We start from the raw sequence: 26,437 nt of genomic DNA on the forward strand, positions 1-26,437 counted from the left end.
CGTCAATTAACCTTGAAAAGTAAAAGAAAACTTTTTTAACACTGTTCAATTGATCAACGAATCACTTAATTTAAAACATCTCGTTATTCGTGAATATTCGACATTTTTACGGTACAGTGACTTGAAATGTATACATTCTTTGCATTTTTATGAATTCAAATTTAAGAATATATTAATGCGGATGTTGATAAAGTGTAATGAGTTTACTAGTCTTTTAGTATTTGCTGCGTTTAATCTGCAACCGGCGATAAAAGGTGAAAAAAGTAGTCCGCTATGAACTGGCAGGGGCAGGATAACGGCTACTAAGCCTGATAAGCGCAAGTATATCCGACACCAAAACCTTCCTTCTTTAAAACCATTCAGCTGTAGGATTTATACTTTTCACAATTTGTGACATTGAAAATGTCAACTACAAAAAGATGTACAATAAGATAAACCAATTAGAGAAGGTAAACATTTATAATCATATGTATTGTATGTTTGCATTATCGGAGTCATACACTCATCGATGGTACAATTATGTCCTAAAGTAAAAAGTATGTAATTGCTATTGAAATTACCAACTTGTATATTGACGTTACATGTCAAACTCAAATAAATTGTGCTTAGTTGCCATGGTTGCAATTACGTAACTGTATTTACTACTCCGTCCATCAAGTCGGCTCTGGTAGCATGCATCTATCAGGCGATTCAGGGTCAAGGTTTCATCAGATATTAAACGACTAAATGCTGTACGTGGGCATGTATAATTTCATTTCATACGTTAATTTCTAATCGGAATGTTATTGATATTATGCTTTATGTAATGATGAATATTATTTATTAAACATTTTAGTATATATATATATATATATATATATATATATATATATATATATATATATATATATATATATATATATATATATATATATATATATATATATATATATATATTTATATACAAATGACTTCATAAAATCATAATTCAATTCAAACACCATCAAAGAGCGTAAATTTGACTTTAATTCCAATTAACTTCCAAAGGGAAGGATGAATTAAAACACATAAATACTAAAAATCAAAGAATACTTCGATGAATTGTTCGCAAAATAAAGTTGTCCAAAAAAGTCAGTGCTTCTTTTTGCAAACATGTTAACCTAATATGTGCAATTGTAACCTAGATTTAACGAGATAAAAAAATGCTCGTTATTGGTTGTGTGTATCACAATATATTCAATGTGAATTTCCTGCGACTATATCCGCACATTTACGAGCTAACTCAAGCTTTGCCTCGGGGAGCGTCGGAAGCACGGTACAGTTCTCCTTAGATTCGTATGAACGATACGAATGAAATGGTTATGGATATTATTATAACAAGTTCAACCATATGATCACATTGTGATATTGTTTCGAATAACGTTTAAAACGAAAAATCTATTTCATTGAGTTTATGGTCTATATTCGAACAAATGGTTTTACGACATTAATGTTTTGGTTCCTCTATGTGATAGAATGGTAATCATTTCACTATTTGTGCACACAAAATGTCAAGATCGGTTGGACCTTACGGCTTGAAATCGATCTCGATATCTAAACACAATGTTGGAGAGTTCATGTTGTCAAATGTAAAGTCAACCAAATGAATGTATACTAAGCTTTCTTTCTTAATCAATGCATGTTAACATAATGGAATTAAAGTGTTGGATTTCTTTAAATGTGTTTCACAAACGTATTAAAGTTCATTATGATATGAACTGCTTGATGTCCAATGATTGCATTTCGACAATGACACTTCACACTTTTTTTAACAGAAACGAGCAAGCGATATTGTTTACATATTTTCAGAATGCAATAACAACGTAAAACAGTACATTAGCAGTACTTGTGACAACTAAATGTAGTGTCATGTTTACAGAAGACATAAATGACAATTTACCGTAATATGTCTGCAGTGCAAACACTGTCGGGATAGACAAGGAAGGTTAAAGTAAAAAAAAATTGAAGTCTTATAAAGTTTCAAATAGTTGCGTGAGTATGCCGTTGTTACAAACAAAAAATCGAACTTTTTAATCGTAAAAGACAAATATTATAACGCATTAATTTTTTTTGCGCGATTGGATAACGCTGCGGGTAGAATAAAAAAAAAGAAAACAAATATGTTCACGAAGAAGCAGCATTCAGATAAATGGGAAGATGCGTTTGATATTGAATTAAAAAAGCAAATGTAAGTATCATGTTAACTAATTAAAAAGCTGATCGTTTCGACAGTGACAATTATTGCATCTAGTATTATTGAAATACTTATTCAACGGCAACGCACTTGTTATAAATGGTTGTTTAATCATGCAAAACATAAAATAACGAAAAATAACTGACTTGCTTACTATATTTTTACGCGTCTTCATTAGCAAATTAAAAAACATTTTATAGGCGGCTCGCTGCATACAAATGTCTGCTTAAGGCGTTCCATCAATGATGTTGCGTGCGAGTATACCCTTAGCGACACTCGGATATAGGAAAACAGTATTCTTACGTATGCGGACCGATCGCTAGCATTATATGAATACATTCTCGGAGTTGAAGCATTGATTTATTTTTAAGGGAAACATGTTTAAAACTGATGCTCGGGGACGTTAACGACAGTCATGCAACATAAACGTTAACTTAAGCTTATTACGAAGTGATATGGCGGATTGTCTTCCGGATTATGTCAAATGTCATCAATACAACATAAAGTGATGTTTGAGAGCTATTCAAGCACTTTAACTCTAAATGCTATGGCAATGATCGTTACTGTCAATTGTATAATTATGTTGTCTAAAGATACTGTTATCATGTGATTCCTATGGGCATCGGTTGTCTTTTTTACCCAGGCGTTCACTAAAAATATGACGATACTAGTTTTGTTTTCATTACGACATATAAGAACATGAAAAAGTGCAAAGTATAATTTAATTGAACGTACGTGATACAAACATAAACAAATAATTGGTAAATATGAAAACATTCGAAAAAAGATAACTCAGCTGAAAACGTATTTTTACTAAAAACGATGTAACCGCTGTACAACTTTCACTACTGCGGATGTGAAATAAACATGTATAAATTATTGAATGACACTGCTCGTGGAATTCCTTCTTAAAAAGGTGAAACAATGAAACAAAATACAGCGAACATGCCGTCTGATGTTTCAGGAAAGTATATGATACAAACCGTCTGTGTTATTGTTTACATTTTAAACGTGGTGTCTGGAGAACAGGTTACTCTTGGCATATTCGTGCCACTTGATGGATCAAGGTCTTTTGGAAACGAAGTTGAGGTTACAATGGCGTGGGCTACTGAAAAGGTAATCATGTGTAAATTGATTTGCAAAAATAATTAAGCCATTTATGGCTAGTGGACTCTCCCATCCTTCTAAATTGGATCAATTTATTTCAAAAATAAGGGATGTCTAGTATATCTATTTTTATATTTAGAATATTTCTTACAGAAATTCCTTTAAGCAAACAGCGTAAATCAAGATGCGGCGTCTCATCTGGGTCTACGCTGTTTGCCTAGGCCTTTTTATAGACGCTTCGCATAAATGGGTTAACATTACGTAAATTGTTCGAGAAAACATTCATATACTGGTAAAAATGGTAGATGTACACGTGCATATTTTAAATCGCTGGACTCACTAAAACGTACATATTATCAAATGTATCAGTCAAATATTACTGAAACATTTGCGTGTAGCGTGCAAAGGACCCTTTAAACTTCTTAACACGAGAAATTTGAAGCGTTAGCATGTGCATTGCGTTTGGTTATTGATGATGTTCATGTATATTGTCATTATCTTTCTCAATAAAACACAATATCAATAAATATGTGACTCTTTATTATTGTTAGTCCTTATGCAAATATATTTTATTTAGCAAGGTATCAACACGTTTTTTTAAATGTACAAGTGAAAGGCATCGAGCATACGCGTGCTTTTATTATAACCAACTCAGGCATCGCCGTTAATCTGATGCATACATTCATCTTTAAAAAAAAATATTATAAAAAGAGGTAGATATCAGTATAGAAACATTGAACACATGTTATTGTTATTACAACAAAAACACACTTGTTTTATTGCTAAATAGATGTGGTATTTTAGTGAAATCTAAGTTACCGGTACATCCGTACAACTTATCGTCAAATGTTAGGTAAAGATTTTTACCGATTCTGTATTCTGAAGCGTTTCAGTATGACTTATCGTACTCACAATTTGTAACTATTAATTGTAAAACTACGTATACAATGAATTATATTACAAGCTTTTAAAGGAACATTTTATATAAATTCACTATCAAGAATCATCTTATTGCTGTAAGTTTGTCCTACATAATCAGAAAACAAAAAAATACGAACGTTCATCTTCCTTATTGACCTTTAAGCGGTTATTGCACTATTAAACAAACATGCATTTGAAATCAACAGAATGGATCTTTGCACACATTTTGCACTGCACTCTCGCTTTTCCAATGATGGTGTTACATAAGCGGACTGTGATTAATGTATACAAGGAAAATGCATTTGAAACTGACGCAGTAGCAGAATTGAAACTATTACAGTATCAGAATGAACCATTTCCCAACATATTTTAACAAAGACACGATATTTTTAATTCAAGCTATTTTGATAGGACCGACAAAAGGCGAAACTACGAATAAGTTCATTATCAAACAAGTCTATGAAACAGAAAATGTTTTATTGACTACATGCACAAAATGAGCATTTTTGCTATGAGATTAAGTGATACCAACCGATGTATAAAGTGTAATTAACTGCAAATAAAGCGGTTCATGTTTCGATTTTTTCTATTCAACAAAGCACATTAGGATTATACTTCAAAAAACTGATGCGTATACGACTGTCCGAAGCCAAATACCAACGAAAATGTTACTTTATGCCTTTAATTGTACAATGCTTTATCCGACGATTCAAAGAAAGGCCATTCATATACAAAAAAAACCTGCTAAAACAATCAAAATAAAAGTATTTAGTATTTAATTGTTAAAGCAAACCAGATTTAATTAACACAATCAATCAGTGCGTAGTAATATTAAAATTTGTTTTGATCTTTCCCTATTACGCGTTGCAAAATAGCGCTTAACAATTCCATGCGAAAGCATAGTAAACCTGCACAATATTACTATACACCTCGATTTAAGTTTCATACAGATTCAAGTAGAGCACAAACGGTTTTGTTTTAGTTTGGTATTTCCACTTTTCATAATGTATACCGACACGTCAAACATGATTCAAAGTTTATACCCAGCGTTATTTTTAATGTTGTTCTATAAACAACTTTTTAAACACTTATTTTGAAACACTATCAACTGTCATTAAACGTCAAACCTCTACAGGCTAATTCTATACTCACAGGGATTTAAATTTTCATGTTTATTTGTGACAAGCTTTTCTACCTTTTTGGATAGACATCATAGGGTCACCTAACAAAGGAGAAACTTATTCTAAAGATAATACCCCTTAGATTCTATATCAAGTTGGACCCTGGTCTCGTGGTAGGATGCTGGTCTAGGAACCGGAAGGTCCCTGTTTCAAATCCAGCTAAGACCATGGAATTTTCTTTACCAAAAAATATCCCACGCTTGCTTCTCTATACCCAGCAGTATAAATGGGTACCTGTGAGGGGAAACAGTCAATATGCCGTGGCTGCATACTGCGCCGAATGTAAACGGACGATTTATATCCTAATGATCGGGGGGGGGGGGGGTCAAAGAAGATTCAAGATGGGTCTTATATCATAATCAGACTATAAACACAAGCATTTACCATTAATAATGCGCGAGAGTTTAAATAATTATTCACCAACACGGTTATCAAATCCGTCAATCTTAATCAAACACGTTTTCTGGTTTTATTCGAACAATATATTTCAACGCTTTTATTTTGTATTGAAATAACAAATCGTAAACACACACACATATGTTATATGTTGATGGGAGTTAGTTTCAAAATGCCCAGACACTCGCGTCATGAACTGAATTATGAAATCAGTGATAACGTCAGCAGGCAAGCGCGTGTTATTTGGCGATTTGTTTTGCATTTATGAAACATAAAATAAAAACGCTAAATTTAAAATGATCACTTACTATTCTTATACGTAAAATTGATTTGAAATGTATATGTATACAAAATTTAAGAACAAATGAATGAGGATGTTGAAGAATTGTAATGACTCATCTTCTATTCTTATCTAATTCTTTAACCGGAAACGAAAAGTTTACAAGGGGCCAGTTATGTTCGTGCAGGAGCACGAAACCGGCTTCTATGTCTAAAAGCACATGTGTATCCAACACCCAGAGTTTCTTTCTTTAAAACCATTTAACTGTTTGATGTATCCTTTTAAAATCTTTAAAATTGTAAAATGGTAAAAAACGACTTCCTCAAGTATGTCAAAATAGATAAACAACTTGTCAGAAAAGTGTCAGCAATATCATATCTTAATTTCAATTTTCACTTTTGCTTTAATTACTTTTTCGGCGGATTTCAGTGGAATGCTTTCTTGTCGATACCATGTGTAGATGATCTCGGCGAGTTGGTATAGTAAACGCTCCGCTTACTCAGTAAGCTTCCATTGATGCTCTCTCCTTTTTAGTGTTCATCCAATCCTAGTTTGTTCCAAATAATCAAGAGTAATTTCATGAGTCTAAAACAACAAAATAAACTCAAATATTTACAGAAAAGTAAAATTAAAGCAAGTCAAACCAGACACAAGATAACCCGACCAGTCGCTCAAAAGAATATCACAATTATATTAAACTGTTCACTGTTGAGGTTTCAACAATATTTTACTTACAAATATGTTTTAAAAATTGCAGTCAAACAGGTATACATGTATCACATTGGCTGCTTAATTGTCATTCTTAAAGGTTAATTTATCTTATTGGCTGAGGTAAAAGTGATTTTCTATTGATCGAATATGATATTAGCCGCAAATAATTCTGATTTAGCTGTGTTAATACCCTTGAGTATAGATAATAACATGTTACTTAATGAATTGGTTGTGTCAATACCATTAGGTATAGATAATAACATGTTACTGTCTGTTAATACCATTGAGTATAGATAATAACATGTTACTGTCTGAATTGGTTGTGTTAATACCATTGAGTATAGATAATAACATGATATTGTCTGATCGTTCTGTAATATTCCAGAAAAAGCTTAATTTAACATATAAGGAAGGCTTGCTGCTCCGTAATTTTATTCGTGCCGAGCCTTATAACTAAACGATTAGGCAGTACTTCTGTTTATCATATCACTCACTTAAATGTATAAGGAATTATGCTGAATTGGCAAATCTAACGAATTTCCCAGAAACACTGATAAATCAAAAAGGAACTAAAAATGTTATTAAAAGCGTGGGGATATTGTATTGATCTCCGCGGTCTGTCCGTCCGTCCTGGACACTATCTCCTGCTACACTATTAGCACTAGAACCTTGAAACTTGCACACATAATAGCTATGAGCATATGTGCGACAGTGCACTATTTGGAATTTCAGAAAGATCTGACCCCTGGGTAAAAAGAAATGGAGGTTGGGATGGGGCCAGGTGAGAGATTTTCATTCATTTGTTAGGTTATTTTACATTAACTTATTCATTTCTACATCGATTTACTTGAAATTGATACTAAATATCTCTTATGACAAAACGGTCAATCTCAACTATGCATGGCCCAATTATCAATCATGGGGCGCCCCGCCTACCCAAAATTTTGTTTTAACATAACTTCTTCATTCATTCGCCAATCGACTTCAAATTAATACTGAACATCTCTTATGACAACACGGTCTATTTTGACCGTCCATGTCCACATTACTCACCCCAGGGCCCCGCCCACATAGGCCAAACCCACCCACATTTGTTTTTTTACTGTTACCTCTTCTTTTCTACACCGAATCACTTATAATTGATACTGAACTTCTCTTATGACAATACAGTCAACTATGCATCGCCCCGTTACCAACATTGAGGCGCCCCGCCCACAAAGATCAGGCCCCCCCCCCAAAAAAAAAAAACAACAACAAACAACACATTTTGTTTTAACATAACTTCTTCATGTATTCACCAATTGAATTCAAATTAATACTGAACATCTCTTATGACAACATGGTCTATCTCGACCATCCATGTCCACATTACCCACCCCGGGGCCCTACCAACATAGGCCTTGCCCACCCAAAATTGCCTTTCAATATAACAAATATGCGGCGTGGGGATACTCGTCGGCATCTGTCGCGTCATTTCTAGTTGTAACTTATTGATATGTGCATTGCTGTTTGTGTCTTTCCCAAATATCGTTTAACCTCATCAATGAAAACTCATGTGTTTTTTTTTGCAATCAAACCTGGTACAAGACATCCCGATGCAATCGACAGGTTCGTTACACACAATGTTTGTTTCAGGTGCACATTAGTTTGTGTGAGCTTAATGGATTAATTAAATTAGTTTTACAGGGACTTAACTATGTATTCTTTAAATAACGATGAATACTTAATTAAAAACGATATTGAAGAAAATCAAAATAGAAATAATAAATTAATATAAATGTACACAGATGTGGGTTGAAGTACCAACTGAATGTCATACTTGGAGAAAATTTCGTTTTAGTTTAAATATGCCGAATATGTCAAACAATAACAGTGTTGCTTTTTTCAAATGAACGTATTCTTATCAGAAACATTGTGGGTGTTTTACTGCATATAAATCTTGTTTGTCATCAAGTTTTTATCCTTTCTCTTGCTACCTTATTTGTGACGATGACTGGGAATGTTCCGGGTCTGAACATCTACGAATACGGAAACATTTCCAGAAGTAAGCTGAAGATAAAAATGTAAATAAATAAACAAAACCATATATTGTTTTCCTTTACAAAATGTGTGCTCACAAACATGTGTATATTTTCGTTAGGATTTATTGAAACATGATCGATTGATTGTGAAACAGTGCAAATGCCACTTTTTAAAAATTAGTTAGATAAAGATTAAGCATCGGCGAAACTAACTGCTATATTGCTATGCAATTTGGTAATTAGATATAGTTTCTATGTGTGTGAAGTGAGTGGACCTAATACATGTTCTTCATATTTCCTATTTAAGTTTTCAAATAAACGTCGATAGACAGGTAAAACCTTACTTATTCAATATGCGCACAAATCGACCAGGAGAATCATTGCAAGCTATTCCGTACATAACAAGTATGAAGTGTTTTTTTGGAACAGGCAGCTATACATTATCGAAACTTTAATGTATTTTTTATACTACTTCCAATATACATTTTTGTGTTTAAAATAAACAAATGTATTAGAATCTATAACCTTAGTGGATTTTTAATATGTCGATCATTCCGACTGACACATTATTATAATTATCGCTCATACTGTTCATTACGTGAACAAATCAACACAATTTTATACTTTTTTTACGTCGCTTCATCATAAGGCTATCGCGCTAAGTTTCCAAAATTTCACTAAAAATAGCAGTGTTTATTGTGAATTTAATTCCGTTAATATGATAAATCGTGAACATGTCACTATTGTGTCGGTTAGTTTTAGGTGTATTTTTATTATTTGATTAAATAAGTAAATGTGCTGTAGCGTTTGATTTATTATCTTTATTAAAACTATGTAATGCTTAAATGTAACTAAGTATGTGGATGTATTGATTGCTTTAAAATTACATCCCTTAAATTTCAGCATTAATAGTAAAGCTACGTAAATTTTTTTCGCTGTGATTCTCTTATTGTTAGTCTTAGTTTCTAGGTTGAGTAATCAGTATTGCTATTTAAAGCGATTGTCAGAAGAATGTACTAGTATTTTATAAGTGCACGAGAAATAAATACGTAATCCAACTTATGAATGCCATTTAAACGCAGTTCTTTGCTAGGTATGGTAAACATGGTGAAAATAGTCTATGTGGGCAGATAAAACGTTCCATCACAAATTGTATAATTTGATATTTGTGTTGATCTTCTTGTTCGAGCTATTTCAAAACAGATTAAACATGATTACGCTTTACAAACTATTGAAGATTATGCATGATTACGACTGTGAAGGTATGCATTTTTATTTAAGGATCAAAGCATGGTGTGCATCCTAATGCGTACCCTTCTGGGTTGAGCATGATAAAGGGGATTGTGAGAATCAAGTCTCGAATTGTTTTGCAAAATCAATGAACATCAGGTTCGGTTCAAAGGAAAAAGAAAACACTTTATCAAATAACATATAATAATTTATTGGTATTTGTACATTCGAATATAGTGTTGTTTGTGATATGTGTATTCATATTTATTACATAGAATGCACTATATAGTGTATTGAATGTATCAACCGGATCTATCCAGATATAAGTTTTACTATCGTCTTTCATTTAAACACTTACGAGTACTACAGGTGGCTAGCGTGTGGCTATGATATTAAATAGTGAAATTATCATTTTGATTGATAAATAATCATACTTTAACGAAAAATCAACTTTTCTGAAAAAGATGTCACTATCTAATAAATACATAACAAGGTATTTAACTCGAATTCATCCGAAAACAGGGTGCAACGCTTTTAACAGCCATTACTTCATCAATTGTGCAGCAATGTTCACGAACCCGGTGTTATTCAACGCAGAAATGAATTTCCTTTCTGGAAATGTATATATCTTGTTATATTTCTACCCATGCTGGGTCAAATTTTAAGAAATAAAACGATACACACTTCGCTTGACCTACTTGAAGGCGATCAGACAGTATTTATGAATGAAATCTCCAGTTGTAAAGACACACCTTCGCATTGACCAATGAAATCTCTCGTGTGTTTAAAATGTCAGTTGGTTGAAATGTATGTAAACAAAGGTTTCAAACGGCGCTGGACAGTTAGTTTTGATGCATAATGCAACAGCAAACACGGTAAGAATGTTTTTTCATACGTTTTATTGAATTATGGTATCGAGGTCCGTGAACTGTGCAGGGAAAATGCCCTTTACTCCGTGAAGATTTCGGTCTGAAATCCTGTCTTATCGATATAATGTGAGTCACGCGAGTTGTGTATCGTGCTATTTCTTTAAATTGGACCCAGCATTTGTAGAAATATAACATGATATATACATGTCTTGTAAGGAAATTCATTTCTGCGTTGAATTAGACCAAAATCGCTGGACAATTGATGAAGTTATGCCTGTTGAAAGCAATGCACCCCGTTTTGGGGTGATTTTGAGTTGGATACCTTGTTATAGATATATTTGATAGTGATGTTTTTTAGAAAAGTTGATTGTCCGTTATAATATGATTATTCATCATTCAAAATGATGTTTTCACTAATTAATATCATAGCCACACGCTTACCACCTGTAAGGGGTACAATCTAAACATTAAAACAGTATGCATATTTTAAAATAAAACTCGATTATTCATGCGTGTTGAGTATTTATCGGAATTTTCAATTTAAATGGTGCAAATAATTGATATGTGGTATGATCAAAAGGCATTGTGAAGTTTAATTTGTATGTATTTCAAATTCAGTTATTGTCATACTATTAGACCAACGGTATTGTAAGCATTACTACAGATCTTTACCTTTTAAGTTTGCACTTTTTGAGTCCCGCCCTGGAAAAAAAAGGGTTCAATGCATGTGCGTTAAATGTCATCGAAACTTCCCGCCTAAACTGGATTTTGCCAAGAAGATACTTTCTATAAATGAAAAATATCATAAAAGCGGAAAGTGTCGCCCCTGATAAGCCTTTGCGGACTGCCCTGGCTAATAGTTGAAGACAATTAACGCACATGCATTAAACCCCCTTTTCAAAGAGCACATCCCATTTGTATAAATTAAAAGCCAGTATATCTTGTTGTTGTTTTTTGTATGGAAGCAGACGTTTTACATTTTGAGCCATAAATGGCCAGACTAAGTATTCCTCCAGCAGAGAAATACACTCGAGGAGGTGTGTGCTTTACCCGAGACATAAACATTATTAGGCTTATGAAGCAAACATTGATTTCAAATGCATTTAAATGCATTTAAATTGCCGTTTTTATTATTTTAATATTGATATCATCAGTCACATACAAAAAAATTTCAATTGCAAAGAGTTGTTGGATACTTAAACATTGTTTTATATTTAAAGTATTCAAAAGTATGCTTAAATCAGTTAAAGGCAAGTTATGGTGGCAATTAAAAATGTATGATTGTATGTATATGTTCGCAGGAATTACTTAGTTGTAGGCATGACCTAACAAAGTTCTGAATACAAAAAACACTAAATATTGAGCACGAGATAATATGTCATTATTAATAATTTATACCACTACTAAAATTCATACTTAACCTGTATGTTTTATAATACGAAATATTTAACTGCCATTGATATACAATTTTGTATTGAATATTCATTATCCGTGTACACTTGAATATGGTGGTGATATAGTTTGCTTAAAGCCAGTTTACTTGCCCAAAAAGAATTTGCAGAATATTAAGTTAATATTGGACAGCGTATTTTAATATATATTGTATATTTGAATATATTACGCAGACAGAAAATATGTTTCGTTCCATTGCCTTGATAAAAAAGGTGACATTGTTAGGTTTCTTTAACTAACTGTGATCTCTACACTACATGGTAATATAATTCTAATATCTAGAACGATACTAGAAACACTTAGTAGGTCGGCAGTAAGTTGCATTGACAATACAGAATGGAAAAAGTCGAAAATAAAATTAACAGAGTTATGTTTTGTTAATATGCTCTTAATTTGAAAATAATCAACAACATTAAAAAATACTTACCGTAACTGTTATAATTTCCAGTAACATTTTTAACTTCTACAAGTATTTGTGCATGAAATAGGACATTTCTAAATATGAAGGAGAAAGGTTGTTTAATATATAGAAAATTAGGTCATGTCTATGCAAAGATACACCGTAAAAAGAACCATACAACATCGAATCTTAGGCACAGGTGTCAGAGCGTTTTTAATTATATTTAGATATTTGAGATGGCAAAAAGAAAATAGTTTTATTATCATATGTTTGCGTTGTTAGAAAAAGACGTAAATAATGTTATTGTTAGCCGGCTGACAGACAAGACATGGCTAGATTATGAAAAAGAGAATTATAACGTCTGATTATAGGCGTTACTGATTTGGATTTATGTTGATTAAAAAGAAGATAGGAAGCACACAAACGGCAATCAATGTTACAATTATTAACTCCAATGTATAGTCTGTAATTAGTATCGGATTTACGTTCATGTTTATTGACGTCACATGTCAGAATCAAATAAATGGTAGTAAGTCGCAATTACATTTCTTGATTAAGTCTTTTTATTAGGTTGGTACTGTTAGAATACCTGTATCGACTGATTCAAATCCAAGTTTTTATGATAGATAAAGAACAAAATAATGTACATAAACCTATAAAATATCATACTACCATTTACAATCAAATTATATGGAATGCGCTCTGTGAAAAGAGTGTTTAATGCCATCGCGTGGGGTGTCGTCCCAGATTAGCCTGTGCACAAGCTAATTCGGGACGACACTTTACGCACATGCATTTAATAAGCATTTCACAGAGCAGAGCTCTATAAAAACTGTGTTATATGTTAAGTTATCACCGTCTAAGAAAGGTTTATGAAAGTCCAAACCGTACATTTTGTCTCACGATACAGCATATTTCAGTTTATAAACGAATAGCCGCATACATTTATCATTCACTTTGATAAGCATAAACAATAGTAATGTTCACTTAAATTGTATCTAGCTACCTAATTGAAGGATACATTAACAGATTTGCAGCTGTTTGAAGCATGATCAAATGAAACATAAAACTAATTTAAGTGCATGTTGTATTTGATCGCAAACTTAAGCGACATAGAATCATAAAGATTAATAGTAAGATTATCGTCGAGGAAAATCAAACGTATTACGCTGTGATCCTAAGGATATGAAGGGACTTCCGATGAAGCGGTGTGTAATTAGGAGTGAATCATAATCACTCACATACACGAAAACAGAAAATTGCAAACGAGAAAACCACTTTAAGTGCTAATTTGCAAAGTGGACTCATTAGTCTGCTAAAAAGATATAACTCCTACGAGGGTCGATTTGCGAGATATTTAACTTCATCAAGCGTTTACAATTTTCGTTGAGAATTATTTATATACATGTACAATGTTATCATCTATTCCAAAGCTTTGAACCTAAAATGCGAAGAAACAATAACTGAAACGCATTTTATTGAATACCGTTTGGCTAAGTAGGTGGAGGACTGGACTTCAAAACCGGAAGTCGTGTGTTTGATCCTCCGCCAGGCTACACAAGTTGTTTTGGGATTGGCAACGAAAGCCTTTTTTAAGAGACAGGGCCAAAAGACCAACTTTGGGGAAAGGACCATAGCCTTTGTTTCGGGAATGACAAATACTGAGGTCGATTGGAATTTCAGAGAAAAATGCATGATTTGAAAGAAATTTCTGTATGGGAAAGGGACTTTTTGGTTAAGGGGAAGATACAGAGGCCCCTTGCGAAGAAGGGTTTTTTTGGCCCTGAGAGATTCCTCCAATATCTACCTGTGACTCAAGTAGAACAGTCGTTCGTTACAGACATACTTATGGGCCGTTGATACTGGAAAACCAGCTAATCAAAGATTATTGGAATATCGGTTAACTGACCTCAATGATATAATTGTAAACAAAAAAATCGAATAACTAAACAAACACCAAAAGTATACCAAAATGACTTCGATTCAAATATATCAACAATTAAAACTTTTAAAATTAACATAAGAAATAAAAGTTAATGCATAGCTCACTATTAGTCCACGTTGTTAGACGTCCATATTGAAAACTCCAAACTTGACCGTCCAATATTTCAACTTTATTGACACGAATATCGAAACCTCCAGTTTTGACCGTCAACATCCGCAATATTGACACGAATATTGCAACCTCTAGTTCTGACAGTCCAATAGTTCGACTTTATTGACCCGCATATTGAAACCGCCAGTCTTGAAAGTCCATTATTTCACTTCATTGACAGCCATATTGACATCTTCATTCCTGACCGTCCAATATGTAACCTTCATTGACGCGCATATTGAAACCTCCATCTTGATCGTCCAATATTTCACCTTCATTGACACGCACATGAAACCTCCAGTCTTGAACGTCCAATATTTCGACTTCATTGATGCGCATATTGAAACCTCCGGTCCTGACCATCCAATATTTCACCTTCACTGACGCGCATATTGAACCTTCCAGCACAAGCCGTCAAATATTTCACTTTTATTGACGTGCATGTTGATACCTCTAGTCTTGACCCTCAAAAATTTCACCTTTATTGACACGCATTTTGAAATCACAAGTCTTGACCGTCCAATATTTCGACTTCATTGACGCGTATATTGTAAGCTCCAGTATTGACCGTCCAATATTTCACCTTCTTAGACACGCATATTGAAACATCCAGTCCTAACCGTCCAACGGTTCACCTTCAATGACACGCGTATTGAAAAATCCAGTCTTGACCTCCAATATTTCACCTTCATTGACTCGCATATTAAAACCTCCAGTCTTGACCGTCCAATATTTCATCTTCATTGACACACATATTGAAACCTCCAGTCCCGACCGTCCAATATTTCACCTTCATTGACACGCTTATTAAAACCTTCAGCCTTGACCGTCCAATAGTTCACCTTTATTGACGCGCATATTGAAACCTCTAGGCTTGACCGTCCAAATTCATCATCCTTGACACGAGAATCGAAACATCCAGTCCTGACCGTCCAAATGTTAACCTTTATTGACACGCATTTTAAAACCTTCCGCCCTGACCGTCCAATATTTCACCTTTATTGACGCGCATATTGAAACTTCCAGTACTGTAAGTCCAACGTTTCACCTTCATTGATGCGCATAATGAAACCTCCAGTCCTGGCAGTCCAATACTTCACTTCCATTCACGCGCATATTGAAACCGCCAGTCCTGACAGTCCAATATTTTACATTTATTAACGTGCATATTGAAACCTCCAGTCCTGGCAGTCCAATATTTCACCTTCATTGATGCGCATATCAAAACATCCAGTCCTGACAGTCCATATTTCACCCTTGACGCGCATATTGAAACCTCCAGTCCTGACAGTCCAATATTTTACCTTCCATGACACGAATATTGAAACGCTCATTCCTGGCTGTGCAATATTTAACCTTCGTTGACGCACATATTTAAATCTCCAGGTCAGGCCGTCCAATATTTCAATTTCATTGACGCGCACATTGACACCTCAAGCCCAGGCCGTCGAATATTTTACTTTTCTGGACAAGCATATTGGAACATCCGGCACAGGCCGTCCAAAAAATTTATTTTCCTATACATTGCTTATTAAAAAACATCCAGCCCAGTCCGTCCAATATTTCATTTTCCTAGACATTTTTATTGAAAACTCGTGTAGAGGCTGTCCAATATTTCACTTTCATTGACATGCATATTAAAGCATATTGATAAGGCCGTCCAATAATTCACTTTCATGGACACGTATATTGAAACCTCCAGTTAAGGCCGTCCAATATTTCACTTTTATGAACATGCATATTGAAACCGTCAGTTAAGGCCGTCCAATATTCTACTTTTATGGACGTTCATATTGAACCATCCAGTCCAGGCCGTCCAATATTTCACCTTCATGGAAGCGCATATTGAAACCTCAAGTCCAAACCGTCAAATATTTCAATTTCCTGGACATGCATATTAAAAACAACCAGCCCAGGCCGTCCAATAGTTCATCTCCATGGACGCGCATATTAGAACATACAACTAAGAGCTGCAAACTATAAAATAAATTACCTGTGTTAAAACGATATGCATATTTACGACACAAGGTGTAACTAAAAATGTTGAGCATACTAAGCATATTTTACAAACTTTAAATTAAAAAACCCTGTCGAAACCGCTAAAGCACAAACTAAATAGCAAAACCTTCTTGGAGAAAAAGAATTTAATTGGAAACAAATATTTGTCATGCCATATTAATCAACTACTGATAGCACACTTAGAAATTTCAACAAAAATAAATCAAGAGAATCATAGCTACAAACATATATATTTTTAAGTGCGACCCATCCAACCAACACAAATCTATGTGATCTGTGTAGTGAACATATTGAAACAATAGAACACCTTTTCTGGGAGTGTAAACATATTAAATCTCTATGGAGTTAATTTACAACATTTCTAGAGAAACAACAACTAAATGTTAAACTATCTACCTTAGACATCAGTTTAGGGGTAAACACCTTCAAAATACAAGAGGCTAATAACGCTGTGAATTACATTATTTTATCCCATTTTCAACGCGACATTGACGGTATAACACGTTGTGGAATATGCTAGCCTGTCTTCAACACTGTGGAATATACCTGTCGCGTGCACGGACGAATTTTCAAATGACGTCATGCGATATGCGCTAAAATGCGAGAAAACTTTAGCTTCAAAATATACGACCTTTAACTTTTAAATCTAGTCATATGACATAATTTTTCGCCATCCGTATAATGATGAATCAGCTGAAACTGACACTTATTGCATCATTCCCCCCCCCAAAAAAAAAAATTAAAAAATTGACGATTTATTTTATTTTACATGTACATGTACTGTAAATCGACATGTTTGAATTGTCAATTTATCACATTTTCCTTATTTCGTGTAATGTGCATTGTTTATTACCCATGCATATACTTTTGAGATTTAAGAATGTACAACAAGCCATACAAATATCGCACAATCGTTAAATAATCTGCAAAATTTGCTTTTCGATTTAATTCACGTTAGGCATAGAGCTGTGTAAAGTATAAGATGGTAAAAATAGCACCAGACTGGAATGCGGAACGTCCCATTTTGTACACGGGTATTATACACTCATGTATTTGTTGTGTAATGGAATGTATTCATTCTTTGTGTATTTATATATTAAATTATTTTCTTGTACAATAAGCGCATTTACCATAGACAAATAAAAAAAACGTGCAAGTTTAAACATAATTATGTTTGTATGCAGAAATCTGCAAATGCAACCGAGTTTACCGACGGCTATTATTTGATAAACTGCTCCGGTTCATTTGACGTAACGTGTAACAAAGAAGAAAATTATTGAGTTCGTAAACTCATTTGAATATAGTGATAAGATGGCATAAGGGTCTTTATTTAACTATGCTAAAATAATTATTCAAGACCCAAGATGCAAAATCGTCAATTATTGAGTTAAATGGATTATTAGATGAATTTAAAAGGATAATTAAAGGTTTGTCAATATTAATTGCCGCCTTAGAGTCTTTTGATGATTTTTGCTTTGGCAGACTCTTGGCGTCAATAGTCCACTCAATCTTTTTAATAGCGAGAGTTTTCCTTCTTTGTCTATATTGATGCGCAAGGAATTTGGTGCGCAACATTCAAGCCCCGATATCAGACAGTTAATATCAACGGATTGCAATAATATTTACATACCTGTGTAGGTAATTCATTTCTCAATAATGTTCCGTAAGAATTATGTAATGACTCTTTCAATTTTGCACGCCTGACCAATTTAAATCAACACACTACTCACATTTTCCATTCCAATCGCTGTGCCCGCTGTATACCGCAGGTAGATTTTAATCGATAACGCAGCCTATTTCACCGTAATGCCTTCTTCTGATTGGTTGATATTTAAATAGTTCATAACATGGCGAGAGGTCAGTGATTGTATTGTGATTTAAGCAGAAGTTAAACTGAAACAAATTATGCCTTTTAACTTCAATTCGACGCTATTTGAGGTAAAAATGGACTTCTTAACTAAAACTTTATGAGTTGGTAATGTTATTTTGCAATTTTAAGCATATTGATATAATAATATTGTATTTATTTTTCCTTATGGTTTTTACAGACCGGAGTTTCAGCGTTCAGATTTATTCTGAACGCGAATTATTTCAGCTAAACTAAAGGTAAGATACTAGTTCGAACGTGTTTTGCTTTTTTGTACTTTTGTCGTTCCCTGTTTTCGGGGAAATGATTTTAACATGGACGCCATTGATGCATCTGATCACACACGGCATACCCATTACATTATATAAAAAACACGTTCTGCGCGTACTTAAATTCGTCGTCCGAAGTCGGAAATCGTATTGCCCTGTATATTAGGTCAAATAGAGTGTCAGTCGCTGCAATTGTCTGTTTACTCGTCGAAATTGTCAAGGGCGTCGACGGTGTACATGCATGTTGACATTTTGTCAGGAGGCAATCGCCGGATATTGGATTTTGATCATTTTCTTTCGAAAATAAAATGAATTATCGTAAAGTAAAATCTTCTTTTTGCGGTCGTAATGTGTTACAATTCGGATACTGCGTAAAATTGAATCGAGGCATATGGTGATATTTTTAGTTGTTTTACAGTTTGTGTGTGAATTTTTAAGATTATTTTGCGTACCAGAACAAATACATTTATATCACTACGCATGGTTACATTCGTTAGATTTTAAGCGCTTTTAAGACTGAATTAAAATTATTGTTAAGGTTATTAGATCTATTTATGTTAAATGTCACGTTACAAAAAAAAATCAAATGGGATAAATAGAATACTAGGATTAGCGTTGAATACAGAGAAGTTTATGTTGCTCGGCTCGAACACCGAAAGAGCTCGCCAAGGCTCGCGCTCCCGGCGTTCTAAGCCTCGCAACATAAACTTCTCTGTATTCAACGCTAACCTAGTATTCTCTATATATTAATGAAATAGTTCATATTCAGCATGAAATGCAGAAAGCAAACACAAACATTGAACTGTTTTATCAATTATTTAAAATTTAAGATTAAAATTGAAAAAGAAATAGCCCTCAACAATGATACACTTCATATAATTGAACATAAATTCACACACATTACATTTTCATAAACAAGTCCAGTTTTGCTTTCTATCCACTTTATGCAACTCATCTTTACTCATAATTATTCAGTTTTTTTTTAAACACCAATCACAAACAACCAAAGAAAAAAATACATATTAGTTTTTTTGTAATCAAAATGAAACCACAAGGTCAAAAAAGTATATATTAGCATATCGTGTATAACATGTTTGAACATTATTGCTGCTATGTAATATCACTTTGTTTTATGATCATATACAAAGATGATATTTGTTCATGTCAGTGTAAGATTTATTGTTATTTCACGAGTGATCATAAACAAAATAATAAAATAAAAATAAAATTTGTTGGATTCGGTGGAATACCAATTTAAATTCACTCGCGTATTGTCGCACTGTCGTCATCGTATTGTCGCATTTTCGCCATCGTACTATCGCGTTCTCCCATTCTCGCCCTCTGGATTTTAATGAGTAGCCACGATGGCCCTACGGTATTCCGTAGCAGTGGCATACTGCGCTTGAAATAGCATAACACTTATTTCAAGCCAACGTGTCGCATAGTCTGACTCATTAACGCAGACAAAATAGTTATTGAGGTTCCCATGCCAACGTATCGAAATGTGTGAAAACATAATGTATATATATAAAGTCTTTAACACTTAAAAACAATATTGTCACAACATTTCGGGGACAACCATGACTTGAAAACACCGTTGAACGAGAAAAAATGTTAGACTTTTTCCGGTCAAGTCATTTGGAGAACTTTATTGTGAACAAAAAATTCTTCGAATAGCTAAGGATAACACTTTGGCGAACCATTTTACTAAGCGAAAGCATATTCAATTTATAATAAATCATGCTAGGATCATTCTTCGCAGAACCAGCCCCACCTATAGCAGCATATACACTTAAGATAATACATTGTTGGCCACGATGTTTATGAGGGGCGATAAAAACATCAGCGTTCAACGTTGTTTGAACATTTCAGGCAAACACATCGCCGGACCTTCCTCAGCTGAGGAAGCACAACATCACTTTCGATTTCATAACGGCGGACACACATTGTGATATCGGACAGGGTCTTTATCAGCTTGTGGAGTTGAATCCGCGTGTGAATGCATATATTGGTGAGTTGATTTTCATAACTATATATGGCTAAATACATTGCAATATTCGAAAAGTGCTACCAAGAAAGAAAACATATGAAATTGTTGTTCGCCGCGTAGCCTTTATAAAGATGTATCAACTTGTATTTTGTTTCACAGTCGGCATTAATGAAAATGTCATACATGAGTTAAACAAAACGATCACTTAAGGTTTTTTTCCAATTAAATTTTAAGTAGAATGCAATTTTATTCTTGTCAATAAAACACAATATAATGGAAATATAGCTAAGTAAAGCTCAATATGCTAAATTTTGTTTGGTACGAACACAAAAGTTTCTATAGTTTCTAGCGAATATTTGTACTGAACATGTCAAATGCTTAAAATGGGGGGGGGGAGTACGATATATACATTTAAATGCATTTACAAACTTACCTTTATACGTATGCTTACTCTACGCATGTGCTCTATGAATGAGAAGTGCATTAGTTTAGCCTAAAAATGAATAAGAAGTGCATAAGTTTAGCCTAAAAATGAATAAGAAGTGCATAAGTGTAGTCTAAAAATGAATAAGAAGTGCATAAGTGTAGCCTAAACATGAATATGAAGTGCATTAGTTTAGCCTAACAATGAATAAGAAGTGCATAAGTGAAGCCTACAAATAAATAAGAACTGCATTAGTTAAGCCTAAAAAAGTACAAAGTGTTTTAGTTCAGCCTAAAAATCAATAAAAATGCAAACACCACCGTTCTCATTCTCACTCACAGACGTATGTATGCTTTACGTATATTTTATTTGGGTTCGTGTCACTCATGCATTCATATGAACGCGTCCAGAACTACTTTAAGTAACTGATAGGAGCGTTGGCTTAGGGTATTTCCTATGTTAAGTAATGTATAATGCGACGAGACTCATCCGTTCAGACATGCACTTTCAAATAAAAATGTTACTACTTTAATATACAACTGTGAGTTCGTGGACGCTCCAATTGGGTTTGTGAACGGATAGCAACTCCCCTATCAATTTGGTAATTTGTAGGCAGCATGCGTATTACGTAATGCTATTTAAGATAGAACAATTATCCTCGTCAATTGATGTCGATAATCGAGAAAATAAACAGTATTCAACAAAATTATACAGCGATAGAAAACTCCTTTCGTTATTGTTTTTGATACGATTTTTTACTATTAAAATAGTCCAGCTCATTCGTTTGCAATCTTGCTAAGGAATCGTATTTTAGCAAAATACTCAAACGAGTTTAATCAGATATGACATCATAATACAACATTTGTAAATATAATACATCAGCTACAAAAAGGTCTACACCGTCCGTTGAGCGGACGACGTATTTTTCCGCTTATCGGGCTGGCGCCCGGCCGATGATTGCATGGACACCGGGTATTTTGTAGCATCTTGAGGCGTTCAGATTAATGTTAAGTCTCAAAATTGTACACGACGTCGGGTCCGGAAAAGAATCAGAGTTAAAATCGAAAAGAGATCGGACGATCAACGCCCTCGGCCCTCATCCCGGCCTCTTGCATGACGACATTGTTTATTCAAGCCCCAGGTATTAGTTGACGGTCAAAATCCTCTTGATAAACATCTCTCTCTCTCTCTCTCTCTCTCTCTCTCTCTCTCTCTCTCTCTCTCTCTCTCTCTCTCTCTCTCTCTCTCTCTCTCTCTCTCTCTCTCTCTCTCTCTCTCGCTCTCTCTCTCTCTCTCTCTCTCTCTCTCTCTCATCCTCTCTCTCTTTCCCTCCTTTCCTCCCTCCCTCCTTCCCTCCCTATCTATAACGTTCCCAATTCACATCAATATTGCAGACGGTTTTGACGTGATAAGTGATTAAAGTGACATAATATGCACACCTTTTGATCATGATAATCAAATTATTGAGTCTCATCTCTGTGCAATATTGCGTCTTGTTTAACATAGGATAATTATTTATTTTATGGAATTTATAAAAACTTCATCATTCTAAAAAATCCACGGCTTATGTGCTGCTGATCAGTTATACATACACGAATTAAAACGAAACACTTCATTGAACCGCTGAGTGATACTATTATACATAAAGGTTCAGAATGTTTGTGTAAGATAAATACAATGAGCGCACTATCACACTATAGGTTAGACATTTCTAAACCCATGCCTTCAAACGATACATACTCCTTGTTTAAGGCCCTGCATGCGACGCCGTCTGTCTCCCGGCCGGTCTCCTGGCGGCAAAATGGAACAAACCGATGATCAGCTATAGCTGCTCGTCGCGGACACTCAACAACCACACGGCGTACAAGACCTTCGCACGCACCACCGCTATCTACGTTGACATGCTGAATTTCTTGGTTGATATACTGCATCATTTTAAGTGGGACAGAGTTACACTCGTGGAAGGATCAGATTTGCTCTGGCACGAGACGGCAATATACTTTCAGGTTAGTACTTTTTTCAGTAGTTTACTAATTTCATGTTCGAAGTAGCACTTGGTTAGTGTAAAGCAACGAAAACTCCATTTACACTTATTTTGTCTTTTGTACACACGACTTAAGTCTTATGTTTATCATGAGCTCATACTATGGTTTTATTTGCTGTTATATTTTAGGAAGGCTTGGAGGCCGAAAACATAAATACCGAAAGCATAATCATTTCTTCGGAAGAAACTCACGAATCACTGCAAAAACGTTTTGTGCGATCTTCGAAAGACGCTCGCAGTAAGTTCACTAGTTAAGTTTTGACAGACTTGGTGAAAACTGCAGATTTCGGCTCATCACATGCTAATGAGACCAATTTGTTTTGTTCCAATTTTTTTTCGTACCCAAAATTTTTCGTACCAAATTTTTTTTTCGTACCTAATTTTTTTTCGGACCCAACCTTTTTCGGACCGAACTTTTTTTCGTACCCATATTTTATGGTATATTTTTTTCTTACCCAAAAGTTTCGTACCCAGTTTTTTAGAATCCAAATTTTCGTACCCACAAACACACTTGTGGTGATGGAGATAAACTTAAATTGATGCTTTTATATCCATCCTCTTTAAAAGCATCGTCACACCAGTACTGTCATTACTTTCATTAATTGTGTTATCAAATATTGGGGCTATTTATTGTTTGATATTTACATGGATTTTGCTATAAAATTATTGAACCAGAAATGGTTGCATTTTACATCATTAGGCGTTACGTTATTAAAATACACCCGCAGTATTCTCACTAGGGTTCAATGTGTTTTGTCTCATTGGTTTGATTGTATCGCGTGCTTGGAATACGACGGTTACGGGAACATAATTATTTCAGAATAACCGTTGGTTGATATTTTTGTTTGCGCGTGTCGCTTTTGATTCAAATGTAGTTAATACGAAGTATGTTTTTGTTTAAACGATATAGGATTTAATTCAAAAGGCGTTGTTCAAAATATACTAGTTGTCAATTGTCAATAATGTCTTTTGATTTTAATTCGGTTCACATAAACATTATCGCAAACTATATTATATGAACATAACTGTCTCATCCATTGATGGAAACCATCGTCATCCAACGCAATCTTTGTAAAATAAACACGGTGCCTTTACCACGTGATTTTTTAAGATCTATGTTGGGAGAGTAAAGCGCGACCCAGATAAGATTTTTAGGGATGTCTTTTTAAATATTTCACCGTTTTTAATGGGATAAAGTTGAAAGCTCGCTCAATCGAGAGAGTTTTCTAAAGGTGTCATTTTTTTTTAAACAAGTAAGTTTTTTTTTTCAGTTAATTGCAACAGAACGTTTGAGCGGTTAGGAAAATGTCGGATCAGTGTTGGGACCTCATATAACAAATCCGCGGTTGAACTATACTGAAACAATACTTATTTGTTTGAAAGGTTTATTTCGTATGTTCAAATGGCAAACGCCAATGAAAAAAAATGCGTATCTATATATTTATTATTTTGTCAACTTTGATGATTATATTCCTTTACTCTTGTTTTATATTGGCCAAAAAAATCGTTATTCCAGTTAAACGATATCGATAGATTATAAATTATTTAAGCCAGCAAACCACATTCGTTCGGGTGTATATCCTCTTTGTTTACGGTAATTGGCTTGATATAACGCCGCATATCAGTTGCAAACATACCATATTCTTTGCATAATTCACCCTCTGCTTCTACGATTATTGCGCAGATATTGTTCCGTATATAAATAATTATTATTAATATTCTAGGCTTACCATTATCGCACAGAGTGTTGTCTTTTTAACTTAAATATTCATATAATCTTGCTCTCATCAAAACACGGCCGTTAATTACGCGCGCAAACTCTTTTTTGAGATGCATGAACAAATGAGCCGATGCTACTTCCGAGGTGGCGCTCCGGCCCTTATGTTGTGAAATTTAACGGATATTTTTCAAGGCTGATTAGGTTTTATGTGTTTTTTAAACATATTTCGCATTATTTTTAAACATCGGCCAATGTAGTGCGATCCAGTAATAATTAATTCACCCAAATGAAAAGAAACATACAATTACAATCCATTTGGAAACGTGAGGACCTTTTTAAGTCGTGGCATGGTAGAATTCGTAAAAGCAAACCGATGTATTTTGCCTGTTTGACAAGCAAATTTCTAGCCAATTAAAATCGCTCATCAAATAATTCATAAAACGATTGCTTTGAACCTGTACAAGTTAATGCGTGCACACAAACTTCGGCTTCTATCCGATCTAATAGATGAATTTGCATTTTTCAAAAAGAGATGGAGCTTGTGCAAATGAAGCGGCGCTCAGATAAGGGGTAGGCGCTAATGCACATTTACTGCTATTTTAACGTGAAATATTTTATGTTATGTTTCTAGTATGTTTACAGGACTAACATTATTTTTGTTAGCTGACTACTTCATCACATTTGTGTCGCGTGTTTTTTTTAATTAGAAAAATAGTTTTCTAATAATGTCTTAATGGATTTAAACGTTCGTCTTTATTGCATAAGAACATTAAACATGTATAAGTCAGAACTCTTAACGGAAAAACACCAAGCTGTCTTCATGTTTTGGGGTTGATAGTACGAAAAAACAATATATATAGGCCTATTAAAGGTTCGCTGATATTGGCTTTTTAGTAAAAGTAAGCATTTGGATAAAGGGAGACTAATCATCAAGAAGTATTATCTTATTTTTTATTTCGTGAATTATGATATTGTATATAAATAGTGTAGCGGATGAATAATTTTGATAATGTTGAGCATTAAGTTATTGGTTTTTTTGAGTATTACAAATTGTTGGTATATATCGTGCACTATGTTTTATTCAAGTTGGTGACTTAATTGAGTTGATCACTTATATATTAAAAAACAACATCTTATTGATAATAGAATGTGTTTATGTTCTGGAAAGATTTGGGCATTCGTATGTATGTTGAACAATAAATAAAATATAACAAACAACAATATCTATC

General features: G+C 34.1%; 1 protein-coding gene across 1 annotated transcript in view; it reads left to right on the plus strand.

Moving 5' to 3' along the window:
• The first annotated feature begins 3,307 nt into the window (after positions 1-3,307).
• Positions 3,308-26,437, plus strand: part of LOC127831476 (atrial natriuretic peptide receptor 1-like) — a 50,750-nt gene continuing 27,620 nt past the window's right edge. Inside the window, exons 1-4 of the mRNA XM_052356460.1 lie at positions 3,308-3,328; positions 20,903-21,041; positions 23,197-23,450; positions 23,618-23,726. Coding sequence (XP_052212420.1) covers positions 3,308-3,328; positions 20,903-21,041; positions 23,197-23,450; positions 23,618-23,726 — 523 coding nt within the window. The remainder of the gene's footprint in view (positions 3,329-20,902; positions 21,042-23,196; positions 23,451-23,617; positions 23,727-26,437) is intronic.

The sequence above is a fragment of the Dreissena polymorpha genome, chromosome 5 (assembly GCF_020536995.1).
Source record: "Dreissena polymorpha isolate Duluth1 chromosome 5, UMN_Dpol_1.0, whole genome shotgun sequence".
Lineage (NCBI taxonomy): Eukaryota > Metazoa > Mollusca > Bivalvia > Myida > Dreissenidae > Dreissena > Dreissena polymorpha.